The sequence below is a fragment of the Myotis nattereri genome (assembly GCF_964212035.1).
Source record: "Myotis nattereri genome assembly, chromosome: 9".
In the NCBI taxonomy this organism is placed as follows: domain Eukaryota; kingdom Metazoa; phylum Chordata; class Mammalia; order Chiroptera; family Vespertilionidae; genus Myotis; species Myotis nattereri.
This window is the reverse complement of record NC_138084.1, coordinates 5,340,926-5,359,971: the sequence shown is the minus strand read 5'-3', so window position 1 is coordinate 5,359,971 and position 19,046 is coordinate 5,340,926. Positions and strand designations below refer to the sequence as shown.

At 59.5% G+C, this 19,046-nt stretch overlaps 2 protein-coding genes across 3 annotated transcripts; both read left to right on the top strand.

Moving 5' to 3' along the window:
* Nucleotides 1–1,248: 1,248 nt before the first annotated feature.
* MAP3K11 (mitogen-activated protein kinase kinase kinase 11) lies at nucleotides 1,249–14,436 on the top strand. Of its 2 annotated transcripts, none has more exons than XM_081099216.1 (10): nucleotides 1,249–2,000; nucleotides 6,368–6,548; nucleotides 6,715–6,863; nucleotides 6,961–7,136; nucleotides 7,259–7,502; nucleotides 7,990–8,103; nucleotides 8,964–9,099; nucleotides 9,192–9,283; nucleotides 12,174–12,578; nucleotides 13,569–14,436. In XM_081099216.1, exons 1-10 carry the CDS (start codon nucleotides 1,265–1,267, stop codon nucleotides 13,904–13,906), a joined length of 2,571 nt encoding a protein of 856 aa, XP_080955342.1. In that variant the 5' UTR covers nucleotides 1,249–1,264; the 3' UTR covers nucleotides 13,907–14,436. The 2 variants fall into 2 exon arrangements, with proteins under 2 accessions (XP_080955342.1, XP_080955343.1); XM_081099217.1 differs by having other exon boundaries at nucleotides 13,593–14,426.
* A 1,052-nt stretch (nucleotides 14,437–15,488) lies between these two features.
* Nucleotides 15,489–18,945, top strand: KCNK7 (potassium two pore domain channel subfamily K member 7). The gene is made up of 3 exons (XM_081098926.1): nucleotides 15,489–16,146; nucleotides 17,728–18,126; nucleotides 18,355–18,945. The coding sequence occupies exons 1-3, from the start codon at nucleotides 15,828–15,830 to the stop codon at nucleotides 18,558–18,560; spliced, it is 924 nt and encodes a 307-aa protein (XP_080955052.1). The 5' UTR covers nucleotides 15,489–15,827; the 3' UTR covers nucleotides 18,561–18,945.
* Nucleotides 18,946–19,046: the final 101 nt, after the last annotated feature.

Sequence of the window (19,046 nt, the reverse complement as noted above, 5' to 3'; positions counted from 1 at the left end):
GGAGCACCTCCCTCTAGGTCAGCCCCTTTTAGTGCTGGACCGCAAACGTCACGAACGTCTGTGGACTGGAGCTGCCTCTACTTCCGGGTCAGAGCTCAGATTTGGAGTGCAGAGAGCGACACTCCAGAACAGGCGGGAATAGTCGAAACAGGATAGCGTCGTTTTTCTTAAAGTGACAGGCTCAAGGCAATTGGGGTCAACACTGTGGCTGAGGGCGACTTCACTATTCTGACTCCAATCGCTGCCTAAGTTCAGGACAGGTCTCGGGTTTCTGCCTACTTGGGAAGAGGCATGAAGAAGCGAACTGCTTCGCTGGTGAGGGGAAGAGGAGCGCCTTAGACAACCCGCTGCAAGAATTTGAAGTGCAGCCAGTTCTGTCCTCCTCCAATTTCCCCCACCCCCGCCCCACTAGCTCTGCAAAGCTGGTCCCCATTTCAGATGCGAGAATGAGGCGCGGAGAGGATGGGTCACAACTTGGGAGCCGAGACCAGACTCGGGTTTACGCCACTTCCAAGCCAGGATCTTAGCTGACGCTGATGCAGAGGGCGGGGGTGGCCCATCCTCATCAGAGACAGCCTGGGCCGCGGCCGGGGCTGCCCTGCCCTCCTTCCGTCTTCTGCACCGCGGCCGGGAACTCGCCTGCTTGGTCTCCCGCAGCCTCCGGTTCGGGAGCGGTGCTACCCGCTCGCGTCATCTGATGCTGTTTCCTGCAGGAGGGAGAAGAGCGGAAAAAAGTGAAACTCCACCCTCCACCTCTGCCTCCCGCCCCCGGGGCCAAAGTACAAAGGGAGGAGGAAGAAGGGAACGGGGGTTGGAGCCATCGGGCCGAGGGAGCTGGGCCAGGAAGGGGCAGCTCGGCCCAACTAGGGACGCTCCAGCCACCCCGGCGCGAAAAGACCCAACCGGAGCCCGGGCGCTGCCCCTGGCCGGCGCCGCCTTACCCTTGGCGGGTGCTGGAGCCAGGCTCCCGGGACTGCGGAGGGACGCCAGGCCCTTCTGAGCTGGCAATGGTGAGACGCCGGAGACCCCGGGGTCCCACCCCCCGAGCCTGACCACATTGGCCTGGCTGGCCCTCCTCGGAAAGCCCGAGATGCGGCGGGCCAGGAGGCGACACTCCTGGCTCCCCAGAGAGGCGTGGGTCTGGGGCTGAGGGCCAGGGCCCGCATGCCCGGGTTCCGGGACTAGGGCCTCCGCAGCCAGCAGGGGTGGAGACCCGGGGCACCCAGGGAAGGTCCCCCACCGGCCCCAACGCCCGCTCCCAGCCATGGAGCCCTTGAAGAACCTCTTCCTCAAGAGCCCGCTGGGTTCATGGAACGGCGGTGGCAGTGGGGGCGGCGGTGGCAGCGGCGGAAGCTGGCCAGAGGGGTCCCCGAAAGCAGCGGCTTATGCCAACCCTGTGTGGACAGCCTTGTTTGACTACGAGCCCAATGGGCAGGACGAGCTGGCCCTGCGGAAGGGTGACCGTGTGGAGGTGCTGTCCCGGGATGCAGCCATCTCCGGCGACGAGGGCTGGTGGGCGGGCCAGGTAGGCGGCCAGGTAGGCATCTTTCCGTCCAACTATGTGTCTCGGGGCGGCCCGCCCCCCTGTGAGGTGGCCAGCTTCCAGGAGCTGCGGCTGGAGGAGGTGATCGGCATTGGTGGCTTCGGCAAGGTGTACCGTGGGAGCTGGCGAGGTGAGCTGGTGGCTGTGAAGGCAGCTCGGCAGGACCCCGACGAGGACATCAGTGTGACGGCTGAGAGTGTGCGCCAGGAGGCCCGGCTCTTCGCCATGCTGGCACACCCCAACATCATTGCCCTCAAGGCGGTGTGCCTGGAGGAGCCCAACCTGTGCCTGGTGATGGAGTACGCAGCTGGTGGTCCCCTCAGCCGTGCCCTGGCTGGGCGGCGTGTACCCCCCCACGTGCTGGTCAACTGGGCTGTGCAGATCGCCCGTGGGATGCACTACCTGCATTGTGAGGCCCTGGTGCCCGTCATCCACCGAGACCTCAAGTCCAACAACAGTGAGTTTTGGGGAGCAGGGTTGGAGGGTGGCATGGCCCAAGCGCACACATACTGCCAACTCGCAGCTGAACCTGCTGGGGCTACCTGGCCTCTGAAAGGTACTGGCTCCCATCCCTCTCCCAGGATGGCCTCTGTGGTACTAGAGGCAGGATCTCTTGCCCAAGGGGAGTTCCAGTTGACTGGGATGCCCACTGCCCCCAAAGCAGGAGTACCAGGCACCGGAGTCTTTCATGCCCCAGCCGCAGAAGTTCTTGGCCCCAGCTTACAGAAGCTAAAAAATTGGGATCGCTCAGGTGGGTCCTAAGGATCCTGCCTAAGGATGGCCACCTCAAGGTAGCAGGACACTGGATGCTGGCACTCACCTTCCTGTCCCCTAAAATTCACACCTGTGCTGTTGGCTCTCTCCTCTCCCCTCCTCTTGTGATGGGCAGGTACTCTAGAACAGAGTCTCCAAGGGGAAAGCCTGATGGTCGTGGGCTGGAATTCTGGTCCCCCATCCCCCTGGCTGCATGACCTCTAGGTGGTTATTTCAACTCAGAGCCTCAATTTCAGACTCTGTAAAAAGGGAGTAACGGGGCGGGGAAAATGGCTTAACAGTCTTGGCAAGCCCTGGTGTCTGATGCCAGCACACAGTAGGTCCTCAGTCGTGAGTGTGGATATTTGGAGATTGGCTCACCAACGGGGCCTCGCCTGGAACCAGCCCTTGGGGTGGGTGTGGTGGGACGAGGCCTCCATCCTCAGCCATTTGGGATTGCACACTGCTCAGCAGGGACCCAAAACAAGGAGGGACAAGTTCAGAGCGCTTCCTCCAGCAGACAAGCTTCGCACAGGCCAAAAGCAGTCAGCGTTCAGGGAGGCACCCAATTGGATGTCCGGCGGGGCCTGACAAGAGCAAAGGCCAGGAGGCAGTACCCAGCACAGTAGTGGGGGGACACAGGCTGGGCCTGGGGAGGCCGGGTGTAGGCTACAGAGCAAAAGGAAGTGCAGGAGGGGCCAGTGGGGTTACTGGAGAGGCATGGGCAGCTCTTGCAGGGGGAGCTGTATATTTTGAGCCTCCTGGGCTGGGCTGACCATGGACAAGGGACCTGGAGGGGGAACGCCAGGACCCGGTGATATCCAAGCCCTGGCCAGGGCCAGAAGGGGCCAGGGGATGTCTGCCAGCCACCCACCCCCTCCTGTCATCTGTAGCAGGGGGCAGTTTCCACCTCTCAGCCTCACTTCTGGGTTCTAGCCATCTAGGACCCCCCACTCCCTGCCCAGCCTGCGGGGGATTCCCCGAAGGCCCCAGGGGGAGGGGACTCCATCTTCTGTTTTTCCTCCAGTTTTCTTTCCAGAAAAAATGGAACAATAGCCCAGGCCCCTGCTCCCCACCCTCCCCACCGCTTCCTGCGTTTCCTGCTGCCCCTGAGCCAGCTTCCTGCCCCTGCTCCAGCCTCTGCTCCCTCCCCAGTCCAGCTGCCTACAGGGGAGGAAAGAGCTGGGGGTGGGGGGCTTGTGGGAGAGGAAGGAGCCAGGGATTGCACCCCCACTCCCCTCCAGTCCCCCTGCTTCTCTCCCAGAGTCTGGGTGGTGGTTAAGGGCAGGCGGGGTGCCCTCAGCCTCCGTAGCCTGGCCTCCCACCTTGCAGACCCCAGTCCTAGGCCTGAGGTACTGTCTGCGGGATTGGGGCGGGGGAGTCCCTGGACTGGGGGGGCGCAGGCAGGAAACAATGGCGTGATTTTCCTGGACAATGGGGGCCTTGTGAGGAAGCCTGGCGGGGAGTGGAGGGGGAATTCTCCAGGCCCACGAGTCACAGGACTGACCAGCCAGCCCGGCCTGGGGCTGACCTCCCCCAATTCTCCCCCGAAGGACCCTCCCCAGTTGGAGACCTGCGCCAGGCCCCCAGAAAGGAGAAGTAGAGACCATGGGAGGGAAGCGGAAGAGGTGTGAGCGGCCTAGGCGACTCCCGAGCCCCACAGAGGCCAGCCTGGGAGGGGGCTGGGGCCAGGGAGCCCTCAGGGGACACTGAAAGGGGGCTCTCTAGCTCTCTCTCTTCCAGATGGCCCCTGACCACCCCATTCCCAAGGTCTACACCAGACATCAGAAGAGCAACTTGGGTTGGGACAAATTCAAAGCACTTGGAGAAAAACAGGAGATGCAGGGGAGAGGACGAGACACTGAAGCTGTCAGGTCCAGCTGTGGGGGGGTTGGGGGGGGAGGTGGCAGAAAGGCCACCCATACAAAGAAGTCCTGAGACTTTGGGTGAGTTATCTGGGTCTCAGATTAGCTGGCTGAAAGGAGCGGCTGGCCTCCGGCCTGAGATACTGGTACAGCAAGTGCTTCGCTCGTCTGTGAGGTCTCACATGTGGCTAGAGACACAGCCAGGAAGCAGCCAGGGTTGGTCTGCGAGAGGATGGGTGGGTCCTGGCACCAGAGGAGATAGGAGTCCCTTCCCAACCCTGGCACACAGACCCCTTTGGCCGGTCCCACCCCAGCCACCTGCGCCCAGCCTGTTGCAGTTCTTGGGAATGAGCTCCTGTAGGGTTTCCTAAAAGGTCCAGTTCTGATCCTCCAGCAGCCAAGCCAGAGTAAGTTGTGATGGAGGATGGAGAAGAGAGAGTCTACAGAGAGATGTCAGCGAGTGGCACAGTCTTTAGCACAGCTGGCGTCCAGCATGCTCATGCCGGTGTCAGACCCGGTGCTGAGGCTTTAAAAAGTGGGATCTCATGCCCACCCTCTGAGGTGGCTTTTGTTATCACCCTCGGCTTTATTAACTGTTCAGGACTCAGCCCAGTCGGGCTCAGAGGAGAGGGGAGATTGTAGGACCATCCTCTGAATTAGGAGAATTGGCAAGAAGATTTGCCGGGCCTGGTGGATGATGCCGGTGGTTGTTGAGGGCCGGTGGACATCAGGTAGGCCAGCTGATGGGCAGCTGAATTGACTTCTGGCCTAGAGGTCCAAATACGGGAGATGCCAAGGGGTGGCTGGCACCCGGGAGAGCCAGAACAGTCTGGGAGCAGTGGGCAGAGGTTTAGGAGAGGCCGGGCTCTGAGGAACACCTGCATGGAAAGGGCTGAGGGCAGGGGAGGCCCTGAAGGAAACACAAGCAGTCAGAGGCCCCAGGAGTCAAGGACCTTGGGGAAGGGTTGGGGAGCAGTGCCAGATGCCCCCACAAGGCCCAGAGAGCTTGGCCAGAATCAGGATCAGTTGTGGCTTTAGGCCTGGAAAAGTGAGTACCCTGGTTCTGCCACCTCTTCTGAGAAGTCTTCTCTGACTCACTGGGCTGTGTTAGGTGCTGGGGCCCGCCCCTGACCGAGTGACACGCTGGTGCTCCACCCGCAGTACCCTGTGCTGCCCCCATTACGATGCTGTCACCTGGGCAGGAGAGCTGAGGTGTGCTCTGGAGTGACCCATATTCAGAAATGTCGTTTCTGAATGTCACTTCTCTGCAGTGCAGTTTCCTACAACCAGAAAGGGAGAGAGGCCCTTTCAGACCCTGGATGATTCTGTTGCTTTGTCCTCTCAAACTCCTCTCATTTGAGCCATGTTTTTCCTGATGAGAGGTTTGCAAGTTGCTGCTTCTCTCTGTGCAGATGCGGTGGCCCCATTTGGGTCAAAGCCATGAGCCCCTGCCAAGTCTAACCATCCACTCCAACATTTATCCCAAGCTCCTCCTTTCTGGGCAAGAACCATCATCTTCTCAGACCCCTCCCCTTCCCTCCACATCCAGCTGCGTTAGTCGTTATCTTTTGGAGTCTCGCTCCCGTGGGAGTGGCTGCACTGGCCACGCTGCGATATGGGCACCGGGGGTCTGTGGTGCCTGTTGGGCTTCCTTCCTCACCAAAGGGCTGCCTCCTGCTCCCCACCCCAAGGGAGGTTCTGATCCACACTCCTGCTTTTAGCAAAATGGCCAGACACGGGTTTCTCTTGAAATTAAGGCCATCAAGGCTAAGAGGCTGCTACATTGCTAGTTTCTATTCAATGCAGCATTAGGAGAAAGTTATAGGCCTGGCTTTGGAACCTCACAGACTAGATTGGAATCTCTGTTTAATTTGTTTATGACCTTAGCCAAGTCATGTCCTTGCTCAGTTTCTTCATCTGTAAAATGGGGATGATGTCTACCTCACAACATTTTTGTGTGTGACTGCTAGAACTGAGTGTAAAATGCCTGGCTTATAGTAGCCCCTCTGGAAACATGTCCCAGTATTGTTATTTTTGTCTGATTCCATCCCAGCCCCAGCAGCAAGCTCTCCTTCCTGGGCAAGATCACCTGCATGCCCCCAGCACCCAGCTACATGTGTGTCAGAGGAGTTAGCTCCCAGCTCCTCCCTGGTCCCTCCCACCTGAGCCTGCAGCAACCACAGTCCTGCCTCTCTCTCTCCCCCAGTTCTGCTGCTGCAGCCCATTGAGGGTGACGACATGGAGCACAAGACCCTGAAGATCACTGACTTCGGCCTGGCCCGCGAGTGGCACAAAACCACACAAATGAGTGCCGCCGGCACCTATGCCTGGATGGCGCCCGAGGTCATCAAGGCTTCCACCTTCTCCAAGGGCAGCGATGTCTGGAGGTGCGGCCTGGAGGGAGGCTGGACGGGGTAGATGTGGCTGCCAAAATCTAGGGCTGGGCAGACAGGTGGAGCTCAGGGGGAGGGGCCCAAGCCATTTAGTTCCTGGTTGCTTTGGGGTGAAATGGCAATGAGTAGAGGAGAGGACACGCCCTTCTCTCTCCCACAGCTTTGGGGTGCTGTTGTGGGAATTGCTGACTGGAGAGGTGCCCTACCGTGGCATCGACTGCCTTGCTGTAGCCTACGGAGTGGCTGTTAACAAGCTCACACTGCCCATCCCATCCACCTGCCCCGAGCCCTTCGCACAGCTCATGGCCGGTAAGGGGATGGTGCGGGAGGGTGAGGGACAGAGCTCCTCCACCCGCAGACCTCTTCTTACTCTGTCCCGTCTCCCGTCTCCATCCTGTGTCCCCAGATTGTTGGGCGCAGGACCCCCACCGCAGGCCCGACTTCGCCTCCATCCTGCAGCAGCTGGAGGCGCTGGAGGCCCAGGTCCTGCGGGAAATGCCGCGGGACTCCTTCCATTCCATGCAGGAAGGCTGGAAGCGTGAGATCCAAGGCCTTTTCGATGAGCTGCGGGCCAAGGAAAAGGTGGGAGGAGTCAGGGTCCCCGGGTTGGAAGGAGACACTCGGGCCTCCTCCGGGCAGAGAGTTGGGGCGGGCGCCAGGGCCCTTCGGGACTGACCCCACCGTCTCCACTGTCCCGGACACAGGAACTACTGAGCCGCGAGGAGGAGCTGACCCGCGCGGCGCGTGAGCAGCGCTCCCAGGCCGAGCAGCTGCGGCGGCGCGAACACCTGCTGGCTCAGTGGGAGCTGGAGGTGTTCGAGCGCGAGCTGACGCTGCTGCTGCAGCAGGTGGACCGCGAGCGCCCGCACGTGCGCCGCCGCCGCGGAACCTTCAAGCGCAGCAAGCTCCGCGCGCGCGACGGCGGCGAGCGCATCAGTATGCCACTCGGTAAGGGGCGGGCCCGCGCGCCGCCCGCCATTGGCTGCGCGGGCGGGGGGCGGGGCCAGGCCTTCGCGCTGATTGATTCGGGGAGTTAGTGGGTGGGCCCGCGAGCTGAAGGCTGGTCGGGGTTGGGACTCGGCGTGTTTGTGGGCGGGTTCTGGCGGGGACATTTGCATGTCGGCCTGAGAGTGGCTGCAACGGGGAAGGGGCGGGGACCCTGGAAGTTCCGGGAAGGCCGAGGGGCGGGGCGGGGCGGCGGCGGCCGCTGGGAATCGGGCTCCGGCGCTCTCCTCCGGATGCGGGGGTCCGGGCGGGCGGTCCGCTTTCCTTACCGAGAGCCCGGGCCCCGGAGGGCAGTAAGCTGGCCCCAGCCACATCCCCATCGTGCCAGGCCCGGTCCCCGCGCTGCCTACGAGCCGGCCCAGGGCCCCTGCAGGTTGGGATCTTGGCTCTCCTTCACCACGAACTGGCCCTGCTTCCTTCCCAAACCCAGACTTCAAACACCGAATCACTGTGCAGGCCTCGCCCGGCCTGGACCGGAGGAGAAACGTGTTCGAGGTCGGAGCTGGGGACTCGCCCACCTTTCCCCGGTTTCGGGCCATCCAGTGTAAGAAGCCTCACCTCCCTCTGCCCTTGCCCCACCTCTTACCTTTCTGTCCAACCTTCTCCTCGGCCCCAGCCTCCCTTCGCCATCAGTCTAGAGTCTAGACGGTACCTTCGCGTTCCCCCAGCAGCATTCATCTTACTACCTTGTAAAACGTCAAACAGTTGTAGGATACTAGTATTTTCTAATTTTATGAGTCCTCGTTTTTCTAAGTGTCTTGCTAATATTGACTTAATTCCTCACAATAACTTTGTGAGGGAGCTGTCCTTATTAAGTTTTATAAATAAGGAAAGTGAAAAAAGTAACTTGCCTAACATTACGCAGCTAATAGTGCAGAATTCAAACCCAGGTGGATTTCTGCTGTGTCTGTACTAACTACTAAACAGCAAATGCCCGCTGAAGGACTAGATGAGATGCCCCCCCCACCCCCCTGCTCCCCACCCCAGGACCCAAACCCACCTAGGAAGCCCCAATTCTGTTAAGTTCTCTGTGGCCCAAAGCCCACCCAGGGATGGATTGGAGCCCAGCCTGCTGCCATCCTCTAGAACAGCCGTGGGCAAACTACGGCCCACGGGCCGGATGCGGCCCGTTTGAAATGAATAAAACTAAAAAAAAATAAAGACCGTACCCTTTTATGTAATGATGTTTACTTTGAATTTATATTAGTTCATACAAACACTCCATCCATGCTTTTGTTCCGGCCCTCCGGTCCAGTTTAAGAACCCATTGTGGCCCTCGAGTCAAAAAAGTTTGCCCACCCCTGCTCTAGCATGTTACCTCTGGAGCCTGATTCTCGCGATGCCAGAGCACAAGGATCAAAGCTCTTGACCTCAGCTCAGACTCCACTGGTTTTCCCTCCACAGTGGAGCCTGCAGAACCAGGCCAGGCATGGGGCCGCCAGTCCCCCCGACGCCAGGAGGACTCAAGCAATGGAGAACGCCGAGCATGCTGGGCCTGGGGTCCCAGTTCCCCCAAGCCTGGGGAAGCCCAGAATGGGAGGTGAGTGCCTGAGTGCCCCCAACTCCAGTATTCTCTGCCTTCCAACAGTCCTAGACTCACAAAGCACAACTCCCTTCCCCTCCTGTAACCAGGAGAAGGTCCCGCATGGACGAAGCCACCTGGTACCTGGATTCAGATGACTCATCCCCCTTAGGATCTCCGTCCACACCCCCAACACTCAATGGTGAGTGGCCTTGTTGGCCCCCAGAAGACTTTTTGCTGCACTCTTTCTGCGGGTACTGTGGGGAGACGACCAGAAGCTAGCAGGCACAGCAAAGCCAGCCCTAGAACCCAGTTCTGAACTGTAGGCCCACAACTGAGCTGGATGAAGCCAACCTCAGAGAGCTCAGAGTCTGAGAGGGCTCTTTCCTGGCCCCAAGGCAGTCACTATGCCTTCAGCAGGCTCTAGGAGGGAAGGAAGATGGAATGGTTACCTGAAAGGACATCACCTGCCCCGCCCAGCTACGGGCTGAGCGCTGGGTTACCCTAGCGCAGTGGTCGGCAAACTGCGGCTCGCGAGCCACATGCAGCTCTTTGGCCCGAGTGTGGCTCTTCCACAAAATACCACATGCAGGCGCGCACATACAGTGCGATTGAAGCTTCGCGGCCCATGCGCAGAAGTCGGTATTTTGTGGAAGAGCCACAGTCAAGGGGCCAAAGAGCCGCATGTGGCTCGCGAGCCGCAGTTTGCCGACCACTGCCCTAGCGCAAGCCGCACTCCAGTCGCCCACAAGAGTACAGGACCTTAACCTCCCAGCCCCCTGCAAGAACTTCTTTCCACTCCAGTTCAGTTCATTTCCGACGCTGTTTGCCTGGAGTTAGTTACCTGGACCCCACTTCAGATGCCAGTGCGGGCTGTCACCTGTGTGTCGGACCTGCTGGCTATAAACTGGAGATCCCCACAAGCCCTCCTCAGGTTTGATCGTTTGCTAGAGCGTCTCACAGAACTCGGGAAAACTTTACTTACTAGGTTACCAGTTTATTAGAAAGGATACAGGTCAAGAACAACCAGATGAAAGATGCGGAGGGCAAGGGGTATGGGGAGGGGCGTGGGCACCAACACCCTCTCTGCATGCACCTTTCCCAGCATCCAGATGTGTTCGGGAAGTTCTCCAAGCCCCTCCCGCCGGGGTTTTTATAGAGGCTTCATTAAGTGGATATGATGGATTGATGAACTCATTGGTGATTGAACACAATCTCCAGCCCCTCCCCTCCCTGGAAAGTTCCAGCTCTAATGATGTGGCTGGTTCCTCTGGCGACCAGACCCCCTATCCCTAAGGGCTTTCCCAAAGTCACCCCGTTAATATGAACTCAGGTGTGGTCAACGGGGTTTGTTCTGAATTTTAAAAGGTGCTCCTTTTACCTTTGTCACTCTATCACTTAGAAAATTCCCAGGGTTTTAGGAGCTCTGTGCCTGGAATGAGAGGAAGACCAAGTATATATTTCTTATTACAAATCACAATACCAGCTTCCCAGAGGAGGCGACATCTGAGCTGGGTCTTGATGGGTGGGGAAGGTGTGCTGGGCAGAGGGAATGTGTGTGCGCAGACGTGGGCTCACCTGACCTGAGCAAAAGGAAGTCCGGCTGGACGCAGAGCAGAGTTGAGAGCCAGGCAGTGACAGGAGAGCACTAGGCCTGCACCTCCTGGGTCTGTGAAGCCCGGTGCAGCCCTGACAATGGAAGTTTGTCAGTAGAAGTTTGTCGAATGAATGAGTGAGCAAAGCTGGAAAAATAAGCAGGCGCCAGTGAAGGAAGAGCCTGAAAATGGTGGGGAGTGTTTATGCAGAGACATGTCTTCAGAGGCAGAGAGACTGGGTCAGGGTTGTGGCTGAGAACAGGGACCCCCACTCCCCAAAAAACAACAACAACAACAACAAAGAAACAAGTTCTGATTCAAAGTAGAAGCTCATTTTCTCCCCGTTTCAGTTCTTTCTCTCGATGCCCCGCCCAGTGCTCCGCTCCAGGCAGGCGCACTCTACGTTTGGCCAAGGAGACAGGGAAGGTGGAGGGGGAAGGCTGGGGAGGGCTTTGAAGGCCCAGCCAAGGAGCGTGGACTTTCTTCTCTTGGCAGTGGAGAGCCATGGCAGGTTCTAGAGCAGCCGTGGGCGAACTACGGCCCGCCGGATCCGGCCTGTTTGAAATGAATAAAACTAAAAAAAAAAGAAGACCGTACCCTTTTATGTAATGATGTTTACTTTGAATTTATATTAGTTCACACAAACACTCCATCCATGTTTTTGTAACGGCCCTCTGGTCCAGTTTAAGAACCCATTGTGGCCCTCGAGTCAAAAAGTTTGCCCACCCCTGGTCTAGGGCCAAGGAGGACCGGACAAGATTGGGGTTTGACAGGCCCCCTAGGCCCACAATAGGACCCAGATGTCCTGAAATCAGAGCAGAAAGGTTGGAAAGTGGTGGAGAGCAAAGGCTCCGTTGCCCCTGCCTAGAGTGAGGCCTGCTCCGCCCCCTCCTGGCTGTGCAACCTTAGACAAGCCCTTGACCTCTCTGATCCTGGGACTCTTGAGGAATGAGATCGGTCAGCGTCATTCCCTAAATCATTCAGCTGGGGGCTGGCACAAGCAGTAACCTCTCTGAGCCCGTTTCCTCGTTTCGGGAACAGGGACAATGATGTGTGCATTGGAGTTCACCTGCTGCCCCAGATAAGCTACCGCTGAAGGGGGACAGGCAGGCAGGAGGGCCAGGCTCTGCCCATCCAGGAAGAATGTGGGCACAGGGCTTAGGCCCTAATCCTGTCCTGGGGGCCCTGAAGGTGCTCCTGGCTGGCCTTTGAGGATCTGGCCAATGCTTGCCTCCTGGTGACCCCCTTCCTCCCCTCACCCCCCATCTCTGCTCCAGGGCATGGAGCTGCCTCCCAGGCTTTGCCCCTGCTGCTTCTTTGGCCTGCACTGCCTCCCCCCACCCCCACTTCTTGAAAGACCTGGATGTGTGCGAGGGGGGAGGCACGATGGGCGGGGTCAGGGAAGATGTTAACTTGGACCTCATACCAGGGCCGATGAGGGATACCAGAGCAGCCCACCTGAAGGTCCCCTAACCTCTGCCCCACCCTCACCACCAGGTAACCCCCCAAGGCCGAGCCCAGAGCCAGAGGAGCCCCGGCGGCCAGCCCCGACTGAACGCAGCAGCGGCTCTGGGACCCCCAAGCTGATCCAGCGTGCACTGCTGCGCGGCACTGCCCTGCTCGCCTCACTGGGCCTCGGCCGTGACCTGCAGCCGCCTGGGGGCCAGGGCCGAGAGCGTGGGGAGCCCCAGCCAACGCCCCCCACCCTGTCTCCCACCCAGCCCCCTTCCCCACTCCCCTCCCGGCTCATCCGCTCTTCCCCCAAGACGCCCCAAGCCCCCATTTCTCGGTTGAGCCCCGACGCCCCAGGCCCACCCACCCCCGCGCCCCTGCTGCTGGAGCTGGGTGTCCCTGCAGGTCAGCCGTCGGCCAAGAGTCCCAGACGCGAGGAAGGGAGGCGTGGTGAGTGGCCCAGTGCAGGCCTCCTGCCTGGTGATGGAGAGGGAAGGAAGGGCTGGTGGGGGCATGCAGGGCAGTAGGGCCAGGCCCAGTTCTCCGCTGGTCCCCACACCTGGGTGCTGGACCCCACACCTGAGCGCTGGTCCCCCCACCTGGGTGCTGGACCCCACATCTGAGCGCTGGTCCCCACACCTGGGCGCTGGTCCCCACACCTGGGCGCTGGGCACGCTTGAAAGGAACTGAATTCTGAGTTCAGCCACCAGTGGTCAGGAGTGGAGCAGGGCCCGCCAGGCTAGTTGAGAAATAATAGAAGGAATAATGACAACAGTGATGGCAGACGCCTGCTCGTTGCCTGCTTGTGCGGGCACTGTTTCTAGTGCTTTACAGAGATTGCTGCAATTATTGTAGGAACCCTGTGAACTAGCTACTCTTGTTAGACCCATTTTTATTTTATTTTTTTATTTTTTTTAAAGCAATAGCTTTCTTTTTTTCTTTTTTTAACATATATTTTATTGATTTTTTACAGAGAGGAAGGGAGAGAGAGAGTTAGAAACATCGATGAGAGAGAAACATCGATCAGCTGCCTCCTGCACATCCCCCACTGGGGAAGTGCCTGCAACCCAGGTACATGCCCTTGACCGGAACTGAACACCTTTCAGTCCGCAGGCTGACGCTCTACCCGCTGAGCCAAACCGGCTTTGGCTAGACCCATTTTTAAAAGAGGAAATTGAAGGCACAGGGAGAGCCAGGGACTTGCGGCTCCCACTGCCAAGCGGTGGAGCTGGGATCCAAGCCCAGGCCTGTCTGCTCTAGAGGCCCGGCTCCTACCCACCGCGTTATAGACAGATGCTCCGGGAGCAAAAGGGGCCATGACGTGAGGAGTCGAGTAGCTCGCTGTGCAGATGGGAAAACAGGCCCGGAGCAGGGCATGCCTCCTGGGACCCCCAAGAGTAGGTGCTGCCTGACCCCGTGCTCTTCTCCCACTCGTCACAGGAAGCACTGTTTCACCCCCGCCAGGGATATCCCGCTCTGCTCCTGGCACCCCGGGCACCCCACGCTCACCGCCCCTGGGCCTCATCAGCCGACCTCGGCCCTCACCCCTTCGCAGCCGCATTGACCCGTGGAGCTTCGTGTCAGCTGGACCACGGCCTTCGCCCCTGCCCTCGCCGCAGCCTGCGCCCCGCCGGGCGCCCTGGACCTTGTTCCCAGACTCAGACCCCTTCTGGGACTCTCCGCCTGCCAACCCCTTCCGGGGGCGGCCTCAGGACTGCAGGGCGCAGACCAAAGACATGGGTGCCCAGGCCCCGTGGATGCCGGAGGCAGGGCCGTGAGCGGGCCAGCTGCTCCCCACGCTCCAGCTGCCCCAGAGGAGCCACAGCAAACACTGGAACAGGAGCCGGGCCAGCCGCTGACGCTGCCCTGGCTTCCCCCAGGGACCCCGCCCCCTTTGGGGGTCAGGAACACTACACTGCACAGGAAGCCTTCACACTGGACGGGGGGCCTGCACCCCCCGCATACCTGCAACCTGTGGGCCCCCTGACTTACCTGCCCCACTGGGGCTGACACTGTACCCAGCTGGTTAGGAGGACCATAGCCTGTCTCAGGGAATTGCCCCCAGGGGGAGCGCAGGGAGGAGGGGAGGTGCGAGGGAGGGGGGCCGGCCTCAGCTGTCACCAGCACTTTTGACCAAGTCCTGCTACTGTGGCCCCTGCCCCAGGGCTTAGTGCCTGAACCCCCCTGCCCTGGGGGTCATCTAGGGCCAGGGTTCTCTAGGTGCCTTCCTGCTGCCCCGGCCAGGGTTGGGGCCTCGGCCTCAGGATCCAATGAAGCCAAATAAACTCCCCAAGCTATCTCTCCAAGCACAGCCTGTCACCTTTCTTGGAAGTAACCAGGGATCCATCCCATCACACGATGCTGGTGACTTCCTGGCCCCAGCAAACGGTCAGTCGGCCTGGGCCTGGGCTGGTGCCTTGCACCACACCCCTCTCCTGGGATCAAGTCCACCAGCTTCAGTCAGGCATTCAAGGCCCTTGTCAGCCACCCTGGCACCCACACAAACTGGCCTCACCCACCTCCTCACCCTTGCCAGGCTTTTCGCACCATTGCCGGTGACTTCACCTGCTGCCGGAAGGGCCCTGCTTAGCCTCTGGGGCCAGTTCGTGTTACCTCCCCTGGGACTCTTGGCCATGCTGCTCCCAACGGGCCAGCTCGCTGAACTCAGGAACACACAGCCCTCTGGGCAGCATTTTGGAGGTTTGTCCTGACTGCCTATCGCAGGGTCTGGACACAGGAGTGACCTACCCTGGCACCTGGCTCCACTCGCTTTCCTTGCTTCCATGGGGTTCTGAGGTTTATGCGAGTCCCAGTCTGGGCTCCCCTCCCCTTCATGGTCCATGGCAGCCAGGCTCACCGTCTGCAGTGTTCGGAGTTACCAGGAAGGACTTGGAACGGGCACCTAACAGCACCATCTCTCCCAAGCGCTCTGTGTCCTCAACACCTTGCCACCCTTGTCCCCAGCAGACCCACCCCAACCCCCTATGCCTCTCCCACTCAGCTGCCCAGCCACCACCTTCCATCCGGGATGCATACAGTAATGCCCCCGCAGGTCTCCTGGGCCACACTCGTCCTCAAGGCCCTGTGTCCTTACCTCTCAGCCCATCCCTCTCACACCCCAGCTCTTCCCCACGTGGACTAGCCTCTTCCATCCGCAGCTGAACTGTCACTCCTACAGGAACCTTCCCAGCCTGAGCTCTCGCCCATGGCCCAGGTTTCCTTCAGGGAGCCTATGACACCCTGAACCTCGCGCTTCCTTGCCAACAGGTTCCTGTGTGGACACCAGGAAGGAAGGGACGTGTGTCTGTCCGCTCCCGCTGTCCTTGGCATCCAAGCCGCCGCTGAGCGGATGGGGCGTGTGTGACTGAGTGGTCGTGCCCCCGAGTAAGCGCTGCAGTGTGATTCTGAGCCAGTCACTGACCTCTCTGCGCCTCGCCTTCCTCCCCCTGGTCCTCACCACCCCAGCTTTGGGGAATTGGGCAAATACTGGCCGTAGAACCTGGGAGGCGCCACCCAGCTCATCGCCAAGCCTGAGCTGCCTCCTCTGCCTCCATTCACACTCGCCCAGCTGCGTCCCAGGCTTCCCTCACGCTCAGCCACCCACGCAGCACCTCCTCCCGGCCCCACCTGCCAACGCTCCCAGTTGCCTGAGGTGGAGCAGCCAGCTTTCAGGACACCCCAGACTCCCAGGCGCACACCATGGGGGGGCTGAGGCCCTGGGCTCGATACGGGCTACTGATCATGGCTCACCTGCTGGCTCTGGGCCTTGGGGCTGCGGTGCTCCAGGCCCTGGAGGGGCCCCCAGCACGCCGGCTCCAGGCCCAGCTCAGGGCCGAGCTGGCCACTTTCCAGGCGGAGTACGGGGCATGCTTGCCAACCGGGGCACTGGAGGAGCTGCTGGGCACCGCCCTGGCAGCCCAGGCCCATGGGATCTCCAGCCTGGGCAATGTCTCAAAGGCTGGGAACTGGGATCTGCCCTCAGCCCTGCTCTTCACCGCCAGCATCCTCACCACCACGGGTAAGGCTGCCAGGTGGCTGGGCAGAGGGGGCCTCCTAATTCCAGCGCCCCCTGGGGTCCCTGGGGGTACAACCCTTCCCCCAGCTCCAAAGTGCCAGGCAGAGCCCAGGCTCTATTAGGCCTGACATCACAGCTGGGTCTCTCCACACCAACACACCCCAACTGGTGCCTCAACTTCAGCTGCCAGGAGGGGTGTGGCCTCCCCAGCCCCACCCCAAGGCACCCTTTGAGGCCCAGAAGAGGTGCCCAAGACCCCATGGGCCCGCAGCAAGGCAGGGAACACGTTATGGGATGGATGATTGGGTGGGGGGAAATGGAGTGAGCCTCGGGTGTACAGATGGGCAGCGCTGGCTCAGGAGGGAACGTGAGGGAAGGCTCCCAGGTGAGAAGTCTTGATGAGATGTTAGCCGGGGCAGAGATGAGGGGTGAAGGAATTCCTGGCAGAGGGAACAGCATGTGTGAAGGGCCGAAGAAATACAGCAATGGGACACACAGCCCTGGTTTTTTTGTCAGCAAAGTCTCTACATATTTTTTTATTTTTTTAAATATATTTTATTGATTTTTTACAGGGAGGAAGGGAGAGGGATAGAGAGTTAGAAACATCGATGAGAGAGAAACATCGATCAGCTGCCTCCTGCACACCCCCTACCGGGGATGTGCCTGCAACCAAGGTACATGCCCTTGGCCGGAATCAAACCTGGGACCATTCAGTCCGCAGGCCGACGCTCTATCCACTGAGCCAAACCGCTTAGGGTTCTACATATTTTTTTAAATTAACCTGTTTTCCAACCTCTGTTGGAAAAATCAGAAAACCTATTTGCATTGAGCCAGAATTCCTGCAAGGCAACGTTTGGCAGCAGTGGAACAGGGCCTGGCCTTTGAGGCAGAGCACAGGCTCTCAGTGCACCCCAGTCCCCACCACTCCTTTTTGTCTCCTGGTCCCCACCACTGCCTGGCTCCTCGAGGCGTTTGAGTTTACAAGCTCTGGACTAGCTGGGCCTGTTCTCCCGCTCTCTCACCTCTCCCTGCTTTCCAGAAGCTGTCCTGGCACTGAAGGCCCTTTCTCACGCATGCTGCCTCCCCTGCAGCTCTTCCTGTGGTGCCTTGACAGGTTTCCTGCCTGTCTCCCCCACCACATGGCAGGGCCTGAGCAGACTCAGATTCCAGCGCAAGGCCCAGCTCACAGGAGAACTCAAAACACCTTTGGGGGATGAGAGGGTGGGTGATGCCCTGCCCAGTGGGGGCAGAAGTATCTGTCAAAGGCAGAGCTGAGGATCTTAGAAAGCCAGGCTCCCTCTGGGGCAGGACAGCAATTCTCAGAATTGTCCCAGCCCCAAGAGGACTGAGGGCAGACTTTCTCTTTTAATTTTTCACTTTCCAGAAAATAAAAGAGTCGTCCAGAGAGGTTAAGGGACTTGCCCAAGGCTCTCCAGTTGATGAGAAGAGCCAGAGCATGGGCCCCAACGGTTCCAGCAGTTTCAGCCACTAGAGGGCAGCCTTCCACAGGCTTGTTGGGGGAAGTGGGGACCCTAGCAGGCATGCACACAAGGGCTCATTGCCCACTGTCCTTCTCCTGTCCAGGTTACGGCCACATGGCCCCACTCTCAGCAGGTGGAAAGGCCTTCTGTGTGGTCTACGCGGCCCTGGGGCTGCCAGCTTCCCTAGCACTTGTGGCCACCCTGCGCCACTGCCTGCTGCCTCTGCTCAGCTGCCCGGTCGCCTGGGTAGCTGTCCGCTGGCAGCTGACCCCAGCCAGGGCCGCGCTGCTGCAGGCACTTGGACTGGGCCTGCTAGTGGCCGGTATCTTCGTGCTGCTGCCAGCGCTGCTGCTGTGGGGTCTGCAGGGCGACGACAGCCTGCTGGAGGCCATCTACTTCTGCTTCGGCTCACTCAGCACCATCGGCCTGGGGGACCTGCTGCCTGGTCGTGGCCGTGACCTGAATCCAGTGCTTTACCACCTTGGCCAGATCGCACTTCTCGGTGAGTTCAGCTGCCCACGAGCACTGGGGGGGAGGAGAGGAGCCTGGACTACAACTCCCATACACCACTGGGGGAGGCTGAGCCTCACAAGTGTAGGGGATTTCAGTTGGAAGAACTTGACAGAGAATTGTGAGTGGCATCAGGTACCAGGGTGGGTCCCCAGGCGAGGGGGTGGGCAGAGAGCATCATCGGCTCCCCAAAAGCTGCCCTAGAACCTTTTCTCCCCAGGCTACTTGCTCCTGGGGCTCCTGGCCGTGCTGCTGGCAGTGGAGACGTTTTCGGAGCTGCCACAGGCCCGTGCCTTGGTGAAGTTCTTTGGGTCCAGTGGCCCTTTGACTGCTGAGGACCAAGGTGGCATCCTGGGTCAGGATGAACTGGCCCTCAGCACCCTGCCCCCCTCAACTGCAGCCCCAGAACAGGCCCCCGCCTGCTGACAGGTGTTCGGTGATGGAGTTAACTCCTTTCAGGTGAAGAAGCCCGAGGGGCATTCTCTAGAGACGAAGGGGAAGCGTGGATGTGAGAACCTCAGAGAATAAAATGTTAACAAAAAATAAAATGGTTGCCCTAGCTGGTTTGGCTCGGTGGATAGAGCGTCAGCCTTCGGACTGAAGGGTCTCAGGTTCGATTCCAGCCAAGGGCACATGCCCGGGTGGTGGGCCCGATCCGCAATGGGGCGTGCAGGAGGCGGCGGATTCTCTCTCATCGTTGATGTTTCTATCTCTCTCTCTCTCCCTCTCCTTTCTCTCTGAAATCAATAAAAACATTTTTTAAAAAGAGTGAATCTTAAAAAAATAAATAAATAAAATGGTCAACAACCCCAACTCTGGTTTTGTCTCTTCTTTGGAAATGGTTGCTCCCCACAGTGAACCCAAAGCCCCATCAACCTTGGGAGGTCCCGCCTCCATTGGCATCTGGAAACC

Excerpts from the sequence above, each read along its gene's own strand:
- KCNK7 (XM_081098926.1), top strand. The coding sequence starts at position 15,828 with ATGGGGGGGCTGAGGCCCTGGGCTCGATACGGGCTACTGATCATGGCT. Across the intron at positions 16,147-17,727 it reads CAGCATCCTCACCACCACGG|GTTACGGCCACATGGCCCCA; the intron begins GTAAGGCTGCCA and ends TCTCCTGTCCAG. Across the intron at positions 18,127-18,354 it reads TGGCCAGATCGCACTTCTCG|GCTACTTGCTCCTGGGGCTC; the intron begins GTGAGTTCAGCT and ends TTTTCTCCCCAG.
- MAP3K11 (XM_081099216.1), top strand. The coding sequence starts at position 1,265 with ATGGAGCCCTTGAAGAACCTCTTCCTCAAGAGCCCGCTGGGTTCATGG. Across the intron at positions 8,104-8,963 it reads CCGGTTTCGGGCCATCCAGT|TGGAGCCTGCAGAACCAGGC; the intron begins GTAAGAAGCCTC and ends TTCCCTCCACAG. Across the intron at positions 9,284-12,173 it reads CACACCCCCAACACTCAATG|GTAACCCCCCAAGGCCGAGC; the intron begins GTGAGTGGCCTT and ends CCTCACCACCAG.